General features: G+C 43.5%; 1 protein-coding gene across 1 annotated transcript; it reads right to left on the minus strand.

The window, feature by feature from the left end:
- Positions 1-7: 7 nt before the first annotated feature.
- On the minus strand, positions 8-23,329 carry LOC116062565 (protein NLRC3-like). The gene is made up of 13 exons (XM_036003186.1): positions 23,063-23,329; positions 20,528-20,658; positions 14,723-14,928; positions 14,000-14,140; positions 13,531-13,647; positions 12,467-12,545; positions 12,099-12,306; positions 10,201-11,962; positions 9,948-10,121; positions 9,468-9,641; positions 3,604-3,650; positions 2,978-3,480; positions 8-85 (listed from the first exon to the last, which is right to left on the minus strand). The coding sequence occupies exons 3-13, from the start codon at positions 14,812-14,814 to the stop codon at positions 8-10; spliced, it is 3,375 nt and encodes a 1,124-aa protein (XP_035859079.1). The 5' UTR covers positions 14,815-14,928; positions 20,528-20,658; positions 23,063-23,329.
- Between the last annotated feature and the right edge of the window lie 611 nt (positions 23,330-23,940).

The following is a 23,940-nucleotide window of genomic DNA, read 5'->3' on the forward strand; positions in this document are numbered from 1 at the left end:
AGCAGCCTCAGAGGATGCTGTGTTCCCTCAATCCCTCAGACTCTCCTCTGTTGGGGATCCACAGCGGTCGACACATTTCAACACACTGAATTTAAGTGATGCTTATTTCACACAAACGCGTCAACATAAGCGCCGGAAAAAGTTACAAATGAATGCCGATAACGTTGTAACTGTACGTCCACACCGCCGCCGACTTGAGCTGCAAAGAAGCTCTGGCTGCCCGGTCAAGGATGCTGGTCAGAAAGTGCGGGGAAACTGTTTGAGGCTTTGGCCGCTCTGACGTAGCAGCATTCTATGTTCATCATGGAAAAAGATCAAGCAGCCACTGCACGGCCAATACACTGACACTAGAAACCTTTTATGTGGTCGCAGCGGTGTCTGTTAGCAGTTAGCTCGCTCGTTAGCCGCTGAACCGCAGCAGCGTGCAGGCAGAGCGAGCAGCCGCCAGCTGTTGATCCGTGCAGGACTTCACCGTGAGCGGACTGTTTAGAGACCATGTGACCGGCAGGTAACGTTAACTGGTCCCTATACGCAAATATCATAAATGATAGGGAACCCAGCAACGGCCATGATGAGCTTCTCCTCCTTTTTCTCTGAACTAATGTTTTGGTAGGAACCAAAGTTTACATCGTATGTTTCTCTGGAATCAGCCAGCGTGAAGGACGTTTATATTCTGATTGGTTGCCGCTGAACCACGTCATAGCTCATTACCATAAAGTTGACCTACTTTCAACTTTCTGATTGACGCTCTGGTCGCTCAAAACGCCCAAAACGCGATGCTGACAGATTTGCCGCTCCTTGCAGCTGAGAGAAGCAGCTTCCATTGAAAATGAATGACTTCCTGTATCTTTAGAAGATCAAGTCGGCGGCGGTGTGGACGTACGGTAAAAAGGCGAAAAGAAAGTCGACACAAACGTAAAAAATAAGTGGTAAAAAATGTCAACATAAGCATTGAAAAATGCACCGGAAGAAGTTACACAGATGCTGATAACGACAACAAAAACGCCTCAAAAGAATAAAAATGTGAATGAACCAACAAAAACTGAAAACAGCTTTGACTAAAGGCGCTGACACACCAACCTGATAATCAGCCGTCTGACAGTCTGGCGAGGTCGGTGACTCGAGTCTGTTCGGTGTGTTCTGTGCCGTCGGCCTTCATTTGGCTTACCTGACTTGTTGGGTTAAAGGGAGGGCAGTTGGACTCAATGACCAATCTGATTGGTGGAGAGCTAGCCCGGAAATAATGAGCGGGATGAATGAAGGACGCCTCTCAAAATGTGATGAAAATCTTTTAAACTGACCTTTGTTGATCTGAAATGAAGACAGATTCAGCAACTGCACGGCCTATTTCTCTCTTAAAATGTTTTCAGAAACACGTTTCGGTGAACTATTTTAGTCCAATATGAGATTGCATTCTGAACGAGCCGCCATTTTGAAATTCGGGAGAAGACAGACCCACGTGATGCGTTCGTCCAAAAAGCCCAATATTTCCCTCTGAGATGTAGAGGAGGAGAAGAATGAAGGAGCAGAAACTATCTGTGCTGTGTCTCCCTCTGCTGGTTCCTCTCAGTCTTTGTGTCCACAGAGCAGCAAATAATAACAACAGAGACATCAACTCATTATATTATAAAAACAGACATTACTGAAACTGAGTCTGTCTCCACATTCAGGAGTATGAATGTTCTGATGATTTATTGAGTATATTGCAGAATATTTGACATTTCATCCTTAAGGCTCTGACACACCAACCAGACGGCCGACCCTCGGCAGAAAAGTCAGTCGGACTGATCAGTCTCCCCGAGGTCCAAAAAGTTCCTCAGAACTCACCGAAGAGACGCTGACTTGAGGGTACGTTCTGCACGTGTACGAGACGTAATACATCTCCATAACAGCAGGCGGCGCTAATCTGTATTGTCGCCCAAAAAATGAAAACAGGCAGCTGATTGGACGAACGCGTCACGTGGGTCTGGCTTCTCCCCGACCATAATGGCGGCTCGTTCAGAATACGATATCTCATATTGGACTAAAATAGTTCACCGAAACGTGTTTCTGAAAACATTTGAAGAGAGAAATAGGCCGTGCAGTTGCTGAATCTGTCTTCATTTCAGATCAACAAAGGTCAGTTTAAAAGATTTTATCAGATGTTGAGAGACTCTAGTCACGCTCATCCCGCTCCCCGTTTCCTGGTTAGCTCTCCACCAATCAGATTGGTCATGGAGTCCGACAGGTGTGTATGTAAAGGTGTGACAGCACCAGGGCCTTTAGTCAAAGCTGTTTTCAGTTTTTTGTTGGTTCATTCACATTTTTATTCTTTTGAGGCTTTTTTGTTTTCGTTATCGGCATCTTTGTAAGTTCTTACGACGCTTTTTTCAATGCTTATGTTGAGGTTTTTTGTTTGACTTTGACTTTTTTGAACGTTTGTGTCGACTTTCTTTTCACCTTTTTACAATGTTGTTGTTGCCTTTTTTGTTGTTGTTGTCATTCATTTGTAACTTTTTCTGGCGCTTACGTTGACGCGTTTGTGTCAAATAAACATCACTTAATTTCAGTGCTGAGAGGCGTTTGTCACGCTCATCCATCATCGATGAATCCCCCCCCCCCATCCTGGAGTTCACTGACTTTAAAAGTTAAAAAGAAAGACCACAAACACATCACAGTAACTTTATGCTTTTATTGTGAAAAGAGACAGAACTCAAAACTAAACATGACACAAGTCAACAGCATTTCTACAATTTCATGATCACAGCTTCCATCTTTAAAGGACTGGAAGTGGAAGAAGTTTACAATGTTCACCAGGAATCTGTTCAATCATTCTGAATCATTTAATACAAAGTTCATTCATTAGTTCATAACAATAACCTGAAATATTTCTGTAAGTGTGATCCTGTACAGACTCAACTGATCAGCAGTGAGAAACAGGAGGAGACTCTCCGTCCTCCAGAGAACACAGAGACACTGAGGAACCAAGAGACCAGACCCTAAACCCAGGATAGAGAGGCTGAGCGAATGTGGTGTTGAAGGTGTGGAGGTGGATCAGTGAGTCAGAGGAGACTGAGTAGAAGGACAGAGAGCCAGCAGGACAGTCCACATACACTGCTACTCTACCATAGACAGAGGAGGAGGAGGTGGGTGTTTCTCTGTTATTGTGACAGACACAGTAACCATCATCATCATCATCATAGCAGATTAGACTCCAAGACTGATCATTACGTCCAAACAAACAGTCATCATCGTCTCCTCTCCTCCTGATTCCTCTGTAACTCACTGATATATCAACCCCTCCTCTCCTCTCAACCTCCCAGTAACAGCGACCAGTCAGACCATCTCTACACAGCAGCTGAGACCAGTAGTCAAACCTCTCTGGATGATCAGGATATAGCTGCTGATCCTCCTGCTTCACACGTGTCACCTTCCTGTTGTTGTCAGACAGTTTGAGTTTTCTGTTCACTGTGTTTGTGTCCAGTGTGAGTTCACAGGAATCTGACAGAGAGAAGGAGACACAACACAGCTGCAGTTATTAACCAATCAGCACTTTGATGATGACATCAGAGGGTTGGATGAGTGATGTCACAGTTTGATGAAAGAAATTAAAAACAGACTTACACTTCCTCAGACCTGGTGTCAACCATCTGACTCCAGCAGGCTCCACCCTGAAAGGAGGAGGGGCATTACATCACTCTCACACACACAGCTTCCTTCTGATCAAATGTAGAGTTGGAATTTACTCATTTTATATTCATATTTGGGCTGCCAATCAATTAAAATATGTAATTCAGTTTAATTTCCTTTATAGTGTCCAATCATACGAGAAGTTATCTCAGGACACTTTCCAGATAGATGAGGTCTGAGTCAGGATTTTATTTCATAGTATGCACAACAACAATCCTCCTCTAAAGCTGTTTACTTCTCCAGAAATCAGCTGTTCTTATAATAGGCTATTTGATGGGTATGAGAGTGTGTTCCTAGCATACTTTATCATATCATAATGACCAGGTCATGAGAATATTACTGAAAATACAGGTTGTTGTATTATAGGATGGAGATGTCCGTCTCTAGTTCCTGATAAACTGATCTATAGACTATATTGTTACGGCCCCTCCTCTGCATTGCAGGGGTGGTTCCTCCTGCAGGCAGAGGAGGGTCGTTAGTGATTGGAGCCACCTAGGCTCAGGGTATTTAAACTGCTTCTAACCACTCTTCTCTCTCTCTCTGCTCCTCCAGGTATGATCCTGTTTTGTTTGTTCCTTTATAGTTTTACTTAGTTTTCACTCAGTCATTTACACACACACACACACACACACACACACACACACACACACACACACACACACACACAGATTTACTCATTCATGCACTTGACATACACCTTACATTATGACATGCTCATACTTCATTCCTTTTTCTTTGTTTAAAGTTAATTGTTTTGATTTACAATAAAATATCTTGATTGGCCTATACTTGTTGTTGGTGTCTCCTCATTCTTTGCCACAGGCTGTGAGCCGGCTTGTGACAAGTGGGGGCTCGTCTTTAAGTTAAAATTAATTATACTTTAGCCTGGCTTTAGTATTTTAGTTTACTTGACAATTTCTCATAGTTGGTTAAAGTTTTGGCTATGTTGTCTTTGCCTTGTTATTGATTTGTTTGCTTGTAGTTTGACTTATTTGATTATTGTTTTGTAGTTAATTTGGGTTAGTAGTTTTGTTAATTTAGTTCAGATTGTCAAACTTTTGTTTGAGGGGATGCCTTGGTATGGCCAATATTATGGGAGAGAGCATTGAGAGCCATGTGTTCCTTTTGTTTGGTTAGCTTCATAGCTAAATTTGGTTAGTAATTCTCTCTGGGCCTTTTCTGGGTTTTGTTTAGGTGGGAGTCCTCTCCTGTTGAGGCTTATCAGCAAGTGTCAATAGGAGGCTCGTGGTGTTTTTGTTTTAGGTGGCAGTGAACGTGGGTAGAGCTTCCCTTTTCCCCTACATCGGCTCGGGAGCACCTCCGTGGATGTGAGGGGGGGCCGCCAGGTTCTGGTTGTCTTTTCCACTCCGCTGGTTTTGTGTGCATAAAACCCCACCACATGTGACTGCACGAAGAACAGGGGCCAGTTAGTTAGTTGTTTTTGGAGGATAGTGGGGTGTGGCTCCTGTCCTTAAACCCAGATTGGCAGCAGGTGAGGCGTGTATTTTATTTTATTTTTCTCCAGCATTTGTAATAGTTGTGTTGGTTGAGGAAAATGTCTTCTATTTTGAGTAGTTTTGTTCAAGCTCCTTCAGAGGTAGCTTTAGAGTTGTGTACTAAGGAGCAGTTAATTGAAATTGCTGACCATTATCAGATTGAGATTGCTGATAAAAAACTTAAAGAGACTGTTAAGGCTAGATTAAAGCAGGGTCTTAGGGAAGAAGGTGTTCTTTGGGGTCAGTCTGCTAGTAGTGAGGGTGTAAGTTTTCAGTCTAGCCCTTCATTAACTTTTGAACAGCAGAGGGAGTTGTTGCAAATGCAGTTAGAAATAGCGCGATTACGAAATGTTAATGGTCCAGAAGGAGTACCGCAGTTTGATGTTTCACAGAATCTTCGTTTGTTGCCTAAATTTGATGAGTCAGATCCAGATACATATTTTACTTTATTTGAGCGTATTGCTGGCGCTAGAGTTTGGTCAGATTCGGATATGACTATGTTGTTGCAATGTGTACTTACAGGAAAAGCACGTGAAGCTTTTTCAGCACTGAGTATAGCTGACAGTAAAGTTTATGCTAAAGTTAAATCGGCAGTTCTGAAGATCTACGAGCTTGTGCCGGAGGCATATCGTCAACGTTTTCGTTATAGGGAAAAGCTAGATTCACAAACCTATTGTGAGTTTATTCGCGATTTGACTTTTTTTTTTTTTTAATCGTTGGTGCAGAGCTTCTGAAGTTAGTACTTTTGAGGGTCTGTCTAACTTGATTGTGTTAGAACAGTTCAAAGATTCAGTGTCTGACCAGGTTGCTACATACATTAATGAACGTAAAGTTAAGTCTCCAAGTGATGCAGCAGTCCTTGCAGATGAGTACAGGTTAACACATAAAAGCCATTTTGAGTCAAACAGTGACATGTACTATAAAACTAACTTTACTCCTAGGTATAGTAGGTCATCTTTTTCTGGAGCTTTGTTCCAAAGGCCTCAGCAGAAGTTTGGTTATGGGGGGCCTAAAGCACCGGTTAATGCTAATACCTGTCACTATTGTTTAGCTGAAGGACATTGGAAGGAAGATTGTCCTGTACTTAAATTAAAAAAGTTAGGTCAAGTTAAATCTGCTGTGATGGCAGTTCCTGTTACAGCCTCTGACCACAAGGGTGAGCTTTTTCAGCCAATAGTTGAGTTTGGTTCCGAGTCTTCCCAATGTGATTTTTCAGCCTTTATTTCAGATGGTGTAGTGTCTTTGGTAGATGGCAACCAAAACGTTCCAATTAAGATCTTAAGAGACACTGGTGCTTTAGATTCTTTTCTGGTGGAATCTGTTTTGCCATTCTCTAAGGAGTCTGATACTGGCAGTTGTGTATTGATACGTGGCATGGGATTAGTTCCATTCGTCTCTCCTTTACATGACGTTACCCTTAAATGTGGTCTGGTAGAGGGTGATGTAGCTGTTGGGGTTAGACCCCAGTTGCCAGTAGAGGGAGTCCACATGATTTTGGGGAATGACTTGGCAGGTAGTAAGGTGTGGGCAGATGGCAAAATAAACATCTTTTAAGAAGCAAGCTTCAGTACCCCCTGTAAAGCAATCTCCGGATTGCAATTGTGTGTCTCCGGAGGTATTTCCGGGTTGTGCTGTTACCCGCTCTGCTTCACGCAAGGAGAAAGTTTTGAGTTGCCAGTTAAACTCCAAATAGAACAGTTGACTAGTTCTAGAGAGTCATTGATAGCTGAGCAAAAGGCCGATACTACCTTGGCGGATTTGTTGGATAAAGCTGTGCCTGATTCAGTGGTGAGGAATAGTGCTCAGTGTTATTTTTTTCTTGAGGGGCTGTTGGTCAGGAAATGGGTTCCACACTGTGATCAGGGTCTAGGTGAACCAGTTTTTCAGATCGTTGTACCTACTACTTTGCGAAATAAAGTGTTGCAAACTTCCCATGGTGATGTGGCAGGTCACATGGGTGTTCGGAAAACGTATGATCGCATACTCCGTTATTTTTTCTGGCCACGTTTAAAGCGGGATGTAGCTCAGTTTATTAAAACTTGTCATACATTGCAGTCAGTGCACAAGCAAGCCAAACCAGGGCCCACGCACCTTATGACCAAACACTAAGTCATTTGGGCTGAACCCTGTGCTTTCCTGCACTACTTCACGAGCAGCTAGTAGCAGCCAAGGTAACCCCTCCTCCCAATCCGCAGACAGTTCTGTACAGTATGAACGAAGCAAAGACTTTAATGTTTGATGAAAACGTTCCAAAACTCCCTGGCTCTGAGCATGGAACGCCGTAGACTTGTTATGTTTAACTTTAAGCTGTTTAAGAACCTGAGCAAATAAATGGGAGGTAAAGTTAGCCCCCTGATCTGACTGGATGATTTTTGGAATTCCAAATGTTGAAATAAATTGAGTTAATGTTTTAACTACTGATTTTGAAGTTATGGTACGCAAGGCAAAAGCTGCCGGATATCTAGTTGCTTGACACATCACAGTTAATAAGTAGTTATGACCTGACTTGGACCGTGGCAAAGGCCCAACACAATCGATAATAAGATGCTCAAAAGGTTGCCCTATGGCTGGTATTGGATACAAAGGAGCTGGCTTTACCACCTGGTTTTGGCTCCTCTGCATTGCAGGGGTGGTTCCTCCTGCAGGCAGAGGAGGGTCGTTATTGATTGGAGCCACCTGGGCTCAGGGTATTTAAACTGCTTCTAACCACTCTTCTCTCTCTGCTCCTCCAGGTATGATCCTGTTTTGTTTGTTCCTTTATAGTTTTACTTAGTTTTCACCCAGTCATACACACAGATTTACTCATTCATGTACTTGACATACACCTTACATTATGACATGCTCATACTTCATTCCTTTTTCTTTAAAGTTAATTGTTTTGATTTACACACACAGAGAGAGAGAGAGAGAGAGAGGGAGAGAGAGAGAGAGAGAGAGAGAGAGAGAGAGAGAGCGCTAGCGCACTAAAGATCTCTACGTGACAAAACTGCGTCCTGTCGTCATCACATACTGCTGCGCTCTCCTACTGACTGCTGCTCTCCCCTACTGCCGCATCTCTTTGTTTTGTTGAGAAGCAAGACACGGGAACTTTCTTCCTGGAGCATTTATTCAAAGACAAACGGAAACCTACACTGTACATTTACTACCACTTAACAAGTAAACTGCTGATGTATTGTCTGCTCTGATAACCAACAGCTGTCTGCTCTGAGCACATTCACCGTCACTCTCTCATGTTGGCTACACATTAAGCACCGAGCTGTTCCTTAAAGGAGCTTTCCCGGTCTTGTAACACAAGGAAAGCCTGCCAGAGCTTCTTGTATTTGGTCCGAACGATCCAAAAAATGCTTTCACACTATAAACGAACTGGACCATTCAGTTTGGTCCGGACCGAGACCAGCTCTTTTTATCGGATCAAAATTTGGTCTTTTGATCTGGACCGTGGTCTGGGGGAGGTTTCACACCTGTAATTTTGGTTCGGATCAAACTGAAAAGTCCGAAAGTCCAGACCAAATGAGGTATGTGTGAAAACGTTCTGTCTACATGGCACTTTAGCTTAAATATTATATAGTACTGTGTACACCATTGTAATCTGTTTGTCTGTCTGTAACTGTCCTTAACAGGTCTCTCTTGAGAATGAGACCCTGTGTCTCATATCGAGTCATAATAATGAATATTCTGATTAATAGTGGCTTGTGGGTGAAATAACGTATAAATAATGAGGAAAATATAACTGAACATAGCAGAGACTACAACAGACTACAATGTGAGCATTTTCACATTGTTATCATTAGATCATTTTCTCAAAGACAAAAAAATTATGCACAATGCGTACAGGATTACGGCTGCCGGCGCCACTGCCACGCTATCATTTACAGAGACCAAACAATTCCCCCAAGAGCAAGCATTTGGTGCAACAGTGGACCTTTCTCTGTAGAGAAACATCAACATTACATCACTCTCACAGACATATTTTGTGTTTGCACCACAGGAACTAGGAAAGAGCATTTTGAGGGACTTTTTGAACTTAGATTCGGTACTCTCCCAACACAAGAGGAACTTTGTACAATAATTGGTCCAGACGTCAGTGTACGTCTCTGATCAATCACATGAGCCATGGAGCACCGGCAACTGACATTTTAAACCTCTAACTAACTAGTCTGCCGAAAGAGTAAATTAATGCTTCATCCACACACTCTTGTTACAGCGTAGAAAGCACATTGAGTTATCATTTTAGTTCCTGGAGATGTTCTCCTTTAAAACTTCCTACAAAAATATCTCCTTTTTATTCATCAGTGTTTGTACCTGAGAGTTTCCAGTCTCCAGAGAGGATCCTCCAGTCCTGCTGACAGTAGCTTCACTCCTGAGTCTCCTGGATGATTGTAGCTCAGGTCCAGCTCTCTCAGATGGGAGGGGTTGGAGCTCAGAGCTGATACCAGAGAAGAACAGCCTTCTTCTGAGATCAGACAGCCTGAGAGACTGCAAACACACAGAACAACACACAGGAACTCTGTCAACACGTGGAGCCATGTTTTAGTTTTTTGTTTGTCTGTTGTCCAGGCACATTTTGGTCCTAATTTGTAATAAATCTTTAAAATCATCTGTGGTATTTAATTATTCAACAACAAAAGCAAATTATGAAAAACCCTCATGTAAAGTAACTGAGTCTAATAACTACTGGCCAAGTTTATCATATCAACACAACAGCTACACGTCAGCTGTTTAACAACTGAAGTTAGTCAGAATTTAAATGGTCATCAGTTGAATGGGTTAATGAATCTTGACCTGAGAGTCTCCAGTGTGCAGTGTGGACTCTTCAGTCCAACAGCGAGCAGCTTCACTCCTGAATCCTGCAGGTTGTTGTTACTCAGGTCCAGCTCTCTCAAACTAGAGGACTGGGAGCTGAGAACTGAGGACAGAGCTTCACAGCTTCTCTCTGACAGGTTACAGCCACTTAGTCTGGAAAGACAACAGGAAGGAAACATGTTATTATATTTAACTCCTGTCAGAGTTTTTATTGATAATAAATCACACTTACAGAGCTTTTTTGGAGGCTTTGACCACTGGCAGCAGCCTGAGAAGAACATCCTCTGAAGCACGGTATTTCTTAAGGTCAAACACGTCTAGATCTTTTTCTGATGACAGTAAGATGAAGACCAGAGCTGACCACTCAGCAGGAGACAGATTATCTTTGGAGAGACGTCCTGAACTCAGGGAATGTTGGATCCCTAGCACTAGAAAATAATCATTCAGTTCATTCAGACAGTGGAAGAGATTGATGCTTCTCTCTGCAGACAGATTCTCACTGATCTTCTTCTTGATGTACGTGATTGTTTTCTGAATGGTCTCTGAGCTACTTCCTGTCTGTGTCAGCAAACTTCGTAGAAGATTCTGATTGGTCTCCAGAGAAAGACCGAGGAGGAAGCGGAGGAACAAGTCCAGGTGTCCATTTGGACTCTGTAAGGCCTTGTCCACAGCACTCTGGTAGAACTGTGTTGATGTTGTTTGTTCTTCTGACAGCAGGTTGACTCCAGAGTTGGTGAATGTCAGATGGACATGAAGAGCAGCCAGAAACTCCTGAACACTAAGATGGATGAAGCTGAACACCTTGTCCTGGTAGAGTCCTCTCTCCTCTTTAAATATCTGTGTGAACACCCCTGAGTACACGGAGGCTGCTCTGATATCGATGCCACACTCTGTCAGGTCTGACTCATAGAAGATCAAGTTTCCTTTCTGCAGCTGCTCAAAAGCCAGTTGTCCCAGAGACTCCATCATCTTCCTGCTCTCTGGACTCCAGTGTGGATCTGTCTCAGCTCCTCCATCATACTTGATGTTCTTCACTTTGGACTGAACCACCAGGAAGTGGATGTACATCTCAGTAAGGGTCGTGGGCAGCTCTCCTCTCTTTCTGGTCTTCAACACATCCTCCAGAACTGTAGCAGTGATCCAGCAGAAGACTGGGATGTGGCACATGATGTGGAGGCTTCGTGATGTCTTGATGTGGGAGATGATTCTGCTGGCTTGCTCCTCATCTTTGAATCTCTTCCTGAAGTACTCCTCCTTCTGTGGATCAGTGAACCCTCTGACCTCTGTCACCATGTCAACGCACTCAGGAGGGATCTGATTGGCTGCAGCAGGTCGTGTGGTTATCCAGAGGTGAGCAGAGGGAAGCAGATTCCCCCTGATGAGGTTTGTCAGCAGCACATCCACTGAGGTGGACTCTGTAACATCAGTCAGGATCTCAGTGTTGAGGAAGTCCAGAGGAAGTCGACACTCATCCAGACCATCAAAGATGAACACAACCTCTTCAAACCTGCAGATTCCTGCTTCTTTGGTTTCACTAAAGAAGTAATCAACAAGTTCCACCAAGCTGTACTTTCTCTCTTTCAGCACATTCAGCTCTCTGAAGGTGAACGGAAATGTGAACTGGATGTCCTGGTTGGCTTTGTCTTCAGCCCAGTCCAGAGTGAACTTCTGTGTTAAGACTGTTTTCCCGATGCCAGCCACTCCCTTTGTCATCACTGTTCTGATTGGTTCATCTCTTCCAGATGGGGTTTTAAAGATGTCTTCTTGACTGATTGTTGTTTCTGGTCTGTCTGGTTTCCTGGATGCTGTTTCAATCTGTCTGACCTCATGTTCATCATTGACCTCTGCAGTCCCTCCCTTTGTGATGTAGATCTCTGTGAACATCTGATTCAGAAGGGTTTGGTTTCCTGCTTTAGCAATCCCCTCAAACACACGCTGGAACTTGTTGTTTAGCTTAGATTTGAGTTTACGTCGACAAACTCCAGATGAACTTCCTGAATGAATACAGAACAAAAAAGTTCAGAGAGTAATTTTGTAAAGAAAACAGGAACATACTTTGACCCTTCTCTGGAGACATTAGTAAATGTCCCATTAGTACGGCAAGTTCAATCTTTAGAGAAATCCTCTTACTGCGCTGCAGACGGTCACCCAGCTCGTCCTGCTTCATTCTCCTCAGGAAGTGCAGTGTAATCTTCAGAAATGCCTCTCTACTCCTCCTCTGCCCTTCATCCTCATCCTCCCTCTTACTCTCTGAGCATTCTAGGTAATCTGGACTCAGAAGCTTTTGGAGCTTCTTCAGCTCGTTCTTCACAAAAGTGACGATGTTCTCCTCCAGCAGCTGGAACAGAAGATTATATGAGTGACAATCAAACTGAAATCATGGAAGCAAACATCAGATCCATGTTGGACAGACTGACAATCCACTGGTCTGAAACATGCAGCATGGAGATGATTGTGAACAGAATAAATGTAAAAGTAGTTGTTGTACATGTACAGACCATAAACATGGAGTTCAGGTGTGTTTGATGCTGCTGGGCAGACTGACCACTGGGACCCTCTGAGCTCTCCTGGTCCACTCTGTGGAGGAATCAGGAATAATTAGCTCACATCATGTCTGTCCACACAGACACAAGTGAATCAACAGAAAGAACTAAAAAGCAAACAAGAGCTACAACATGGTTGGTCTAAAGGACTCCTGAAGTAGCAGAATGGTATCATGATGCCAGGAAGTCTGCAGCTTCTGTGGTCATGGAAGCAAACATTTGTAGGTAGAAGAAGTTTGGGGAGTCAATGGTGAAAAACCTTCTGTTGGCCTCAAAACGTTTTTGGCAAACCATCAGCTGACTCAGGAGGGGGAAATAGAGCTTAGATGGCCTGTTTGTAGTCGGGGAGAACTGCTGACCTGGGCTGTGGATACTGTTGGATGGTGGTTTCCTTTTTTGCTTCCCCTTATTGACTTCTGATCTGACATCCAACTGGCAAACCCAGACCCAACATTTGGGAAGAATTTTGCATTTTGACCAATTTGTGTCAGGAGACTTGGGGGGGGGGGGGTGAACTCTGGTCATAAACCCACTCACTGAAACTTGGCCTTAAGTGTCCAGACTCAAATGGCAGAAGTCTTCTCATGGCAAATAGTGTCCTGACCCAGGTGACACCAACACTTACCAAGGGTCACTGGATCTCCAGGGGGATGTGCAGATGAAGTTACCCTGGAAGAGGCACTCTAAGGCGCACACATCCCAACCATCCCCCTGGTATTCCCAGTTGCAGAAGAACATTTGGGAAGAATTTTGCCAGTCATGATTTTTAGCCTATGCTATGGCTATGGGAGATTTAAAATGCTTTTTAATGGGGCTAAAACACCAGATAATATTGGTCCAAACCAGGTCCAATATTAAATTGAGATCTAAAGTTGAAGACTGGTCTTACTGGACAGCTTTCAGATGTGAGAATATAAATATATGTGAAGAAGAAAGATGCTGAAAATAAATTTCAAAACTTCTCTGGATATAAGAAAGTTGAAACATGAATCAGTAATATTACAATATATACAGCTTACCTCTTTTCAGCAGAGGGTTGTTGACCTTTAAAGTCAATGAGGCCTTGATATGACTGGTCACTCTTGAAGGACACACAGCTGGGTTCAGGTTCAGCAGAGTCTGGTCTTTGATGGATCCTGTTACACAGGGAGTACGACCAACAGGGATGGAAATTCACTTTTTAGTATTCAGACATAAAAACTGCTGGAGATACAAGCAGCAACTAAACAAGATTAACACAAAGAAGTTCAATAAACTAGACACAAAACTGGGTTAAAAAGCTAAAACACCAGAGAATATATTGGACCAAACCAGATCCAATATTTACCAAAAGTCAAGAGTTGAAGACTGGTTTAACTGGACAACTTTTAGATGTGAGAATATAAATGGATGTGAAGAAGAAAGTTGCTGAAAATAAACTCCAAAAACTTCTCTGGGAACATAAAAGTTAAAACATGAATCAGTAATATTATAATCTTAACAGCTTACATCTTTTCAGCAGAGGGTTGCTCTCCTTTAAAGTCAATGAGGCCTTGATATGACCGGTCACTCTTAAAGGACACACAGCTGGGTTCAGGTCCAGGTCCAGGTACAGGTTCAGGTTCAGGATACTCTGGTTTCTGCTGGGTCCTGATAGAAAAACACATTTATTGAGGGTCACATGTTCAGTTAAAGTCTAAAATATAATATTAATATGAATATGTATGTAAGCCTAATTATTAACAATTGAATGGCAATAATGCTTTACTTTCTGTCCAAAACTCAATAAAAATATCTTTTGAAATCATAATTTTTTTTTTTTAAGATTATTTTTTGGGGCTTTTCCCTTTATTACAGTGACAGTGGATAGACATGAAAGGGGGAGAGAGAGAGATGGGGGATGACACGCAGCAAAGGGCAGCAGCTCGGACTCGAACCCACGCCGCTGCAGGACTAAACATGGGGCGAACGCTCTTACAGGGTGAGCTAGAGGACGCCCCTTGAAATCATATTTTAAAAAATCTAAATATAAAAATCTAAATATAATCAACAGAAAGATATTTTGAGTGAGACAGGAAATTATTTTGCAAAAATATTCTCATTTCAGTCATCAACTACCATAATTCCTTTCCACAAAAATACACTTTATTTGAAAGAGTGTGCATGAGACTGACATGACACAAAACAACCCAGACGGGACGTAGTCCAGTTTGCTGGATGTTCACAACTCACCTAAATCTACTTCTTAACATTTCAATTTCGCTTTGCATTGCTATTCTCTCCTTCTGCCATTCAAGTCTCTCCATCAATCCTCTCTCCTCCATTTCTATTGACCACTCGAGGTCAGGCCGCCTTCTTTTTTAAATTAGCGGTGACTCTTCATGGACATACAGCTGGGTTCAGGTTCAGGTTCAGCAGGGTCTGGTCTCTGATGGGTCCTGTTAGAAAGAGAGGAAGACCACTTTTTAATCTCTAGAAACAGAAGCTGCTGGAGAAACTAGAAGCTATCAAGCAGAAAATAAAGTCTGAAGCTCTCCACTGAATGATTTCTACTCTCTGCTCCTGCTGTCATTCATTATCTTTCTGGGAGAACAGGAACATTGTTACGACTCCAGGACTAATGTCATCTTTCTGTCCTCTAATGGAGACAAGACTCCATTATGACAATCAATCTCACCTTTCTGTCTGTGTATGGAATGTAAAAACAGGATTTAAAGTGGAGCTTTTGCATGAGTCTTTGAGGAGAAACTCTGTTTTACAGACCTGTCCATTAAATCAACTATCTATTAATCGATCAAATCGTTTGAGTGTTAGTCGACTAAGAATGTCTTTAATTAAAAGAGAGCAGATCTGGGCTCAGGTCCATCCATCCATCCATCTTCGTCCGCTTATCCGGTGTCGGGTCGCGGGGGGAGCAGCTCCAGCAGGGGACCCCACACTTCCGTTTCCCGAGCCACATTAACCAGCTCCGACTGGGGGATCCCGAGGCGTTCCCAGGCCAGGTTAGAGATATAATCCCTCCACCTAGTCCTGGGTCTTCCCAGAGGCCTCCTCCCAGCTGGACGTGCCTGGAACACCTCTCTAGGGAGGCGCCCAGGGGGCATCCTTACCAGATGCCCGAACCACCTCAACTGGCTCCTTTCGACGCGAAGGAGCAGCGGCTCTACTCCGAGCTCCTCACGGATGACTGAGCTTCTCTCCCTATCTCTAAGGGAGACGCCAGCCACCCTCCTGAGGAAACCCATTTCGGCCGCTTGTACCCCGGATCTCGTTCTTTCGGTCATGACCCAGCCTTCATGACCATAGGTGAGGGTAGGAACGAAAACTGACCATTTTCATCACAACGGTGCGAAAAATTGAATGTAATACCGCACCCGCTGCGCCGATTCTCCGACCAATCTCCCGCTCCATTGTCCCCCCACTCGCGAACAAGACACCAAGGTATTTGAACTCCTTCACTTGGGTTAAGGACTCTTTCCCTACATGGAGAAGGCACTCCATTGGTTTCCTGCTGAGAACCATGGCCTCAGATTTAGAGGTGCTGATCCTCATCCGCTTCACACTTGGCTGCGAACCGCTCCAGTGAGTGCTGAAGGTCACAGGCCGATGAGGCCATCAGGACCACATCATCTGCAAAAAACAGCGATGAGATCCCCAGCCCACCGAACTGCAACCCCTCTCCACCCCGACTACGCCTCGATATCCTGTCCATAAATATTACAAACAGGATTGGTGACAAAGCGCAGCCCTGGCGGAGGCCAACCCTCACCTGAAACGAGTCCGACTTACTGCCGAGAACCCGGACACAGCTCTCGCTTTGGTCGTACAGAAATTGGATGGCCCTGAGAAGAGACCCCCTCACCCCATACTCCCGCAGCACCTCCCACAGTATCTCCCGGGGGACCCGGTCATACGCCTTCTCTAAATCCATGAAACACACGTAGACCGGTTGGGCATACTCCCAGGCTCCCTCCAGGATCCTTGCGAGAGTAAAGATCTGGTCCATTGTTCCACGACCAGGACGGAATCCATATTGTTCCTCTTCAATCTGAGGTTCGACTATCGACCGAACCCTCCTTTCCAGCACCTTGGAGTAGACTTTACCGGGGAGGCTGAGAAGTGTGATACCCCTGTAATTGGCACACACCCTCTGGTCCACCACCACCTCGGTCTGCCACTCCTTAGGCACCGTCCCAGACTTCCACGCAATGTTGAAGAGGCGTGTCAACCAAGACAGCCCCTCCACACCCAGAGCCTTGAGCATTTCTGGATGGATCTCATCAATCCCTGGGGCTTTGCCACTGTGGAGTTGTTTGACTACATCAGTGACTTCCGCCTGGGAAATTGACAACAATCCCCCATCATCCTCCAGGTTTGCCTCTAATATAGAGGGCGTATTAATCGGATTCAGGAGTTCCTCAAAGTGCTCCTTCCACTGCCCTATTACCTCCTCAGTCGAGGTCGACAGCGTCCCATCCTTACTGTACACAGCTTGGATGGTTCCCCGCTTCCCCCTCCTGAGGTGGCGAACGGTTTTCCAGAAGCACGTTGATGCCGACCGAAAGTCCTTCTCCATGTCTTCTCCAAACTTCTCCCACACCCGCTGCTTTGCCTCTTTCACGGCAGAGGCTGCAGCCCTTCGGGCCCTTCGGTACCTTGCAACTGCCTCCGGAGTCCTCTGGGATAACATATCCCGGAAAGACTCCTTCTTCAGTCGGACGGCTTCCCTGACCACCGGTGTCCACCACAGTGTTCGTGGGTTACCGTCCCTTGAGGCACCTAAGACCCTAAGACCACAGCTCCTCGCCGCAGCTTCAGCAATGGAAACTTTGAACATTGTCCACTCGGGTTCAATGCCCCCAGCCTCCACAGGGATGCACGAAAAGCTCAGCCGGAGGTGTGATTTGAAAGTCTGTCGGACAGGGGCCTCCTCCAGATGTTCCCAATTTACCCGCACTACCCGTTTGGGCTTACCAGGTCTGTCCAGAGTCTTCCCCCACCCCCTGACCCAACTCACCACCAGATGGTGATCGGTTGACAGCTCTGCCCCTCTCTTCACCCAAGTGTCCAAAACATACGGCCTCAGATCAGATGAAACGATTATAAAATTGATCATTGACCTTTGGCCTAGGGTGCTCTGGTACCAAGTACATTTATGAGCATCCCTATGTTCGAACATGGTGTTCGTTATAGACAATCCATGACTAGCACAAAAGTCCAACAACAAACAACCACTCTGGTTTAGATCAGGGAGGCCGTTCCTCCCAATCACGCCTCTCCATGTGTCTCCATCATTGCCCACGTGCGCGTTGAAGTCCCCCAGCAGGACTATGGAGTCCCCCACTGGAGCCCCTTGCAGGACTCCATTCAAGGTCTCCAAGAAGGCCGAATACGCCGAACAGTCAGAGTTTCCCCCCCCACAACCCGCAGGCGTAGAGAGGCGACCCTCTCATCCACCGGGGTAAACTCCAACGTAGCGGCGCTCAGCCGGGGGCTTGTGAGTATCCCCACACCCGCCCGGCGCCTCACACCCTGGGCAACTCCGGAGAAGAAAAGAGTCCAACCCCTATCCAGGAGTATGGTTCCAGAACCGAGACTGTGCATAGAGGTAAGCCCCACCAGATCTAACCGGTAGTGCTCCACCTCCCGCACAAGTTCCGGCTCCTTCCCCCACAGAGAGGTGACGTCTCGGCCACCAGACGCTCGCTGACGGGCCCTCCATCTGGGCCCTCCATCTGGGCCCTCCATCTGGGCCCTCCATCTGGGCCTGGCTCCAGACGGGGGCCCTGGGCTTCCTCCGGGCAGGGTCACTCCATCTCTACCTCGTTTTTTCATGGGGGTTTTTGAACCATTCTTTGTCTGGCCCCTCACCTGAGACCACTTTGCCTTGGGAGACCCTACCAGGAGCACACAGCTCCAGACAACACAGCCCTCAGGTTCATAGGGACACACAAACCTCTCCACCACGATAAGGTGATGGTTCCCGGAGAGGAACCATCACTCAGGTCCCTGGTGTAAAAGCCTTCTTACTGCATTATATTTTATATATTTGTGTTATACTTCAAATAAATAAGGACGTTTGTAGGAACAGAAATAATGCAGTAATTTATGTTTTGATAATTGGCATACAACAATTTCCTTTACCATTCTCACCTTCTCTCTCTGGCTGTCTGCAGGATTTGTTGGAAGTGGATTTTGCACTGTGTTATTTGTTTTTCTTGTGTAAAAGTAAATAGTTCAACTTTTACCATGTGGTCCTGTGGATTATTTTATGTGGATTAAGACGAGGAGATTTAGAAGAGCGTTGAGCTAAGGCTTCATTCTGTGGAAACCTACAACATCTTGTAACTTAAATTTGTGCATACTAAAATATCTGAATGCAGGAATTTAGACGTCAGAAGTTTTTTCTTGCCACCAAATGACTGCTGAGAGTGTGGTCTACACCTACTCTATTTGTAGAGTGTTTTGATTAGGATTGGACACTACTAATAACATGTTATTGAATTTGAACACAAAGTTGCATCATAAAGAAGCCACAGTAGTTCCTGTTGGAGTGCCAGCTCATAGTGACGCAGTTCCATATTTGTTGGTTTAGTTAGAGAATAAAAGAGCTGAGTCTTGTTGTCTCCACATCAGTCCTGTCAGTGAATAGAATGACCGACACTAACTGCTGCAGACAGCTTTAAAATTTGAAATAAGAAGTTAAGTAGAAACATTATATAACATTACAGAGCCAGAAACTAACCCTGAAGAGACCAAAGACAAACTTGGCAGAAAAATCACAATTGGATTTCTTCTCCATATTGTTGAGGCCTAATGCCCAGATAGAGAAAACTATGTACACATAGGCAGGGTTTATGGGGTGATTTTTAGAAGTTTTTGTTCCTTTTTTTTAAGGTTTTGGTCACATTTTCAAACATTTTTGCTGCTTTTTTTTCTATGTTTTTGTTCCTCTTTTTCAGAGTTTTTGTTGCCTTTTGGGAATATCTTTTGACAATTTTTGACTTTTCTTCTGATATTTTAGACCAAAGTCCACAGAAGCAGCCCGGTTGGTAACTTAACTTCATCATAGCCAGCTGTAAATGACGATTGCATTTCATTGGACAATTGTGTTGTATAATGCCAATAAAGCCGCACCTTGAACCTTGAACCTTTTAGCAGAAACATTAGTTGTGTTGTGTCTCTCTTTATTCTGATGGAGACGACCGTTTGTTTTCTGACAGCTGGAGAAAGGAAATAAAGATCAGCTGTTTGATTCCAGTAAATCATCAACATGTAGATTTATCTTCCAACAGAAGAGTCGTCCAAACTTTCTCAGGAAGTAAGAAGTGAAGTAGAAACATTATATTTAACATTACAGAGCCAGAAACTAACCCTGAAGAGACAAAAGACTAACGTGGTGTTAAAGTACCAAACAGCAACTTACAGTTTCTTCAAAATTCCAAAGAGTTGATGAAGAAGAGTTGATGAAGAAGAGGGTCTCTCTCCACCTGGAGAGAAAATCTCTGACACAGTTGAGCTGTTTCCTGGAATTAGTCATAGCTCCACCAGTCAGGAAGCAGGCAGGAAGGGCTGCAACAGGAGCAGATTTTCACAATAAGAGCTTTGTTTCTTCTCTCTGTGTAACTGTGGTTGTTGTTGTCAGTGTGTGTTTGTGCTTCCTTTGCAACACGAGGAACTTTCCACACGTCGAGTTCCAACATGTTTAAAATGTGATGAACAAACTTTATTGTTAAACAGACTCAGTGACGCAGTGGAAGAAGTACTCCAAACTATTAATACTACACGGTGAAAATACTCAGTGAATGTGCAGAGTAACACGCTGTCAGATAAATGGAGGACAATAACAAGTACAAGCTTTCCTTCTGAGATTAAAGCAAGTATTCAGACATGTTACTGCAGTAAAAGTACTAATAGCCCAGTGTGAAGTTACTGCAGCTGGCTGAGCAGATAACTAACGTGGAGAGAAAACAGACAGACTCTCTGCTCCCTGAACTCAACACAATATGAAAATGAAAAAGTGAAAGACTTACGTACTGGACTGCTCTGATTGGAGGGTTTCTCACGCTGCAGCTGGACCTGGAAGACCTCTGGGACACCCAGACATCTTATCGTGTGTGTCGACTGAAACCTTTGTCTCTGACAGCAAAACAACAAACCTGTTTCAGCTTCATCAGGAGGAGAAGGAGGAGGAGGAGGAGGAGACAGAAAGAATCCTGTAGAACAGGGCTCACCAACCTTTTAGAAACTGAGAGCTACTTCATGGGGACTGAGTCATACGAAGGGCTACCAGTTTGATACACTCTTCTGAAATAACTAATTTGCTTAGTTTGCCATTAGTTATATATGATTATTAATGATTAATGATACTCATCTATGTGAAGACACTGATCATGTTTATGATTTCTCATTATCAATAATTATCAACAATGACTTAACAAGGTGGGAAACAGATAATATTCAATTTTCAGTTTTAGAACAGGCCTGAGGGCTACTCATGTGGTCCTTGGGGGCTACCTGGTGCCAGCAGTGATAAAGGAGACAGCAGGAGAAAGGCTCGGACCCCCCCATCTTCACACTCGGCCTTCATTTAGATCTCAACTACACAGCTGTAAAGTTTTCTCACGGTTGTGACAAGACAGACGTATAAACACCTGGCAAAGTATTTAAAACCTCCTCTGTAGTAGTTCATGTTACAACATGTAGATTTTACTTCAACACAAGAGTTGTACAAACTTTCTCAGGAAATAAGAAGTGAAGTAGAAACATTATATTTAACATTACAGAGCCAGAAAATAACCCTGAAGAGACCAAAGACTAACGTGTTGTTAAAGTACCAAACAGCAACTTACAGTTTCTCCAAACAGTCCAAAGAGTTGATGAAGAAGAACTCAGGTGAGCTGTTCCCTGGAATGAGTCATAGCTCCACCTGTCAGGAAGCAGATTTTCACAATAAGAGCTTTGTTTCTTCTCTCTGTGTAACTGTGGTTCTTGTTGTCAGTGTGTGTTTGTTCTTCCTTTGTTCCATGAATGCAACACGAGGAACTTTCCACACGTCGAGTTCCAACATGTTTACAATGAGATGAACAAACTTTATCGTTAAACAGTCTCAGTGACGCAGTGGAAGAAGTACTCCAAACTATTAATACTACACGGTGAAATACTCTGTCCCACATCCTGCTCTGTTACTAAATGTACTTGATGTAGAAGTAACAGTGAGAGAGCTGATTCTCTGGAACATTACATCATGTTTTACTGCTGATTCAGACTTTGTGTACATTACTATATGCTCTGTAGCACTTTGAGATTGCTGTAATGTAAAGTCCAATACAAATAAAAATGTATTATTATTATTATTATTATTATTATTATTATTGTATATATGTGAATGTGCAGAGTAACACCCTGTCAGATAATGGAGGACAATAACAAGTGGAGTCACTTCTTTGAAACCTCTGTAAGCTGCTGAGAGGCTGAATTAGGGAAAAATCAAAACACTGAACTGGGGAAAAATGCATTTAAGTTTGCTGCTCCCTCTACACCAGGGGTGTCAAACTCAGTTTCCCAGAGGGCCAGACTGGAAAATGAGAATCACATCAAGGGCCAAAAGTCAAATATTTTGATTGTGTTATTGCATGTCTCATATACTGTAGTCTTCTCACTAACATTGTGGGCCTCATAAAGCCCCAAAAAAGATCCTTAGCTAGCGACAAATATGTGGGGAAAAAAAAAACAACAAAAAACATTGTAAAAAGCGCCAAAAAACTCAGAAAAAGTGGCAAAACGTTGAGTAAAGCGTCAAAGACGTTAAAAAAAAGTGCCTAAAGCTTTGAAAAAAAGCGCATAAACCGCCGTAAAAGGCATCAAAAATGTAAAATAAAAGCACCAAAAACTTTGGAAAAAGCGACAAAAACTAGGTGGGCCTAAATTTATTGTGAACCTAAATTGAAATGCGGGCCGGATCAAAACCTGCGAGGGGCCGGATCAAAACCTGTGAGGGGCCAGATTTGGCCCTCGGGCCTCGAGTTTGACACGTGCGGTATACAGATTTATTGTTCATTTGAAAATAGGAAAAAACTAAAACAATGTAATCTAGTAGCATGAAAAATGGCCTACTGTATGAACGTGGATGTGGTGAATTATTCAAACATTTTCATTCAGATACCTGGAGGTCAGAGGTCAACAGACCCCTTTGAAAATGGACATGTCAGTTTCCTCCTCGCCAAAATGTTGCCTAACTTTACCACCCCAACACCCCTTCCTGAGCTGATTTGAACTCCTTCATAGTTTCATCTGGAACATTACATCATGTTTTACTGCTGATTCATACTTTGTGTGTAAACTGTGAATGTGCAGAGTAACACGCTGTCAGATAAATGGAGGACAATAACAAGTACAAGCTTTCCTTCTGAGATTAAAGTATTCAGACATGTTACTACAGTAAAAGTACTAATAGCCCAGTGTGAAGTTACAGCAGCTGGCTGAGCAGATAACTAACGTGGAGAGAAAACAGACAGACTCTCTGCTCCCTGAACTCAGCACAATATGAAAATGAAAAAGTGAAAGACTTACGTACTGGACTGCTCTGATTGGAGGGTTTCTCACGCTGCAGCTGGACCTGGAAGACCTCTGGGACACCCAGACATCTTATCGTGTGTGTTGACTGAAACCTTTGTCTCTGACAGCAAAACAACAAACCTGTTTCAGCTTCATCAGGAGGAGGAGGAGGAGGAGGAGGAGACAGAAAGAATCCTGTAGAACCAGAAACACTGTGCCAACAGAGATCAGAGGAGCAGTAACACTTCATAACAACCAGCAGTGACTAACAGGAAATTAAACTTCAGTTAAAAGTTATTTTAACTGTTAACAAACAACAACATGATGAATTATAATGTTACTGATTATTGGTAATGTTGTCATTTGTTATTTTAGAGAGAAATACCAAAATAAAGAACAATCCAACTAACCCCCAGTTAGTTTTCATCTCTGAGCTGGTGATGACGTCATGGCGCCCTCTGGTGACATCAGCAGGAACTACAAGCAGAGCTCCACCAAACATATACACACATTAAAACATGTTTACAGATTATATTAGTTTCATTTCTATGTTTTTATTTTACACACTCACCACACTTTTTACATTACATTTTATGTTTTTATTTTGGTAATACTATATCCCTTTATTTTAATCATTTGTATTATTATTTTATTATATATACATATATTATTTCAATTAATTATTTTAAAAAGTTAATCCTTTTATTTCATATGTTTTGCATAAAGACAGTAAATCTGAATGATATTAAATTAATTTTCTGGACTTTGGACCTACTGGGGACACGAAGGAACAAAAGACACTGTCAGGACACACACACACACACACACACACACACACACACACACACACACACACACACACACACACACACACACAGAGACACACACACACA

The sequence above is a fragment of the Sander lucioperca genome, chromosome 7 (genome assembly GCF_008315115.2).
Source record: "Sander lucioperca isolate FBNREF2018 chromosome 7, SLUC_FBN_1.2, whole genome shotgun sequence".
Taxonomy (NCBI): Eukaryota; Metazoa; Chordata; class Actinopteri; order Perciformes; family Percidae; genus Sander; species Sander lucioperca.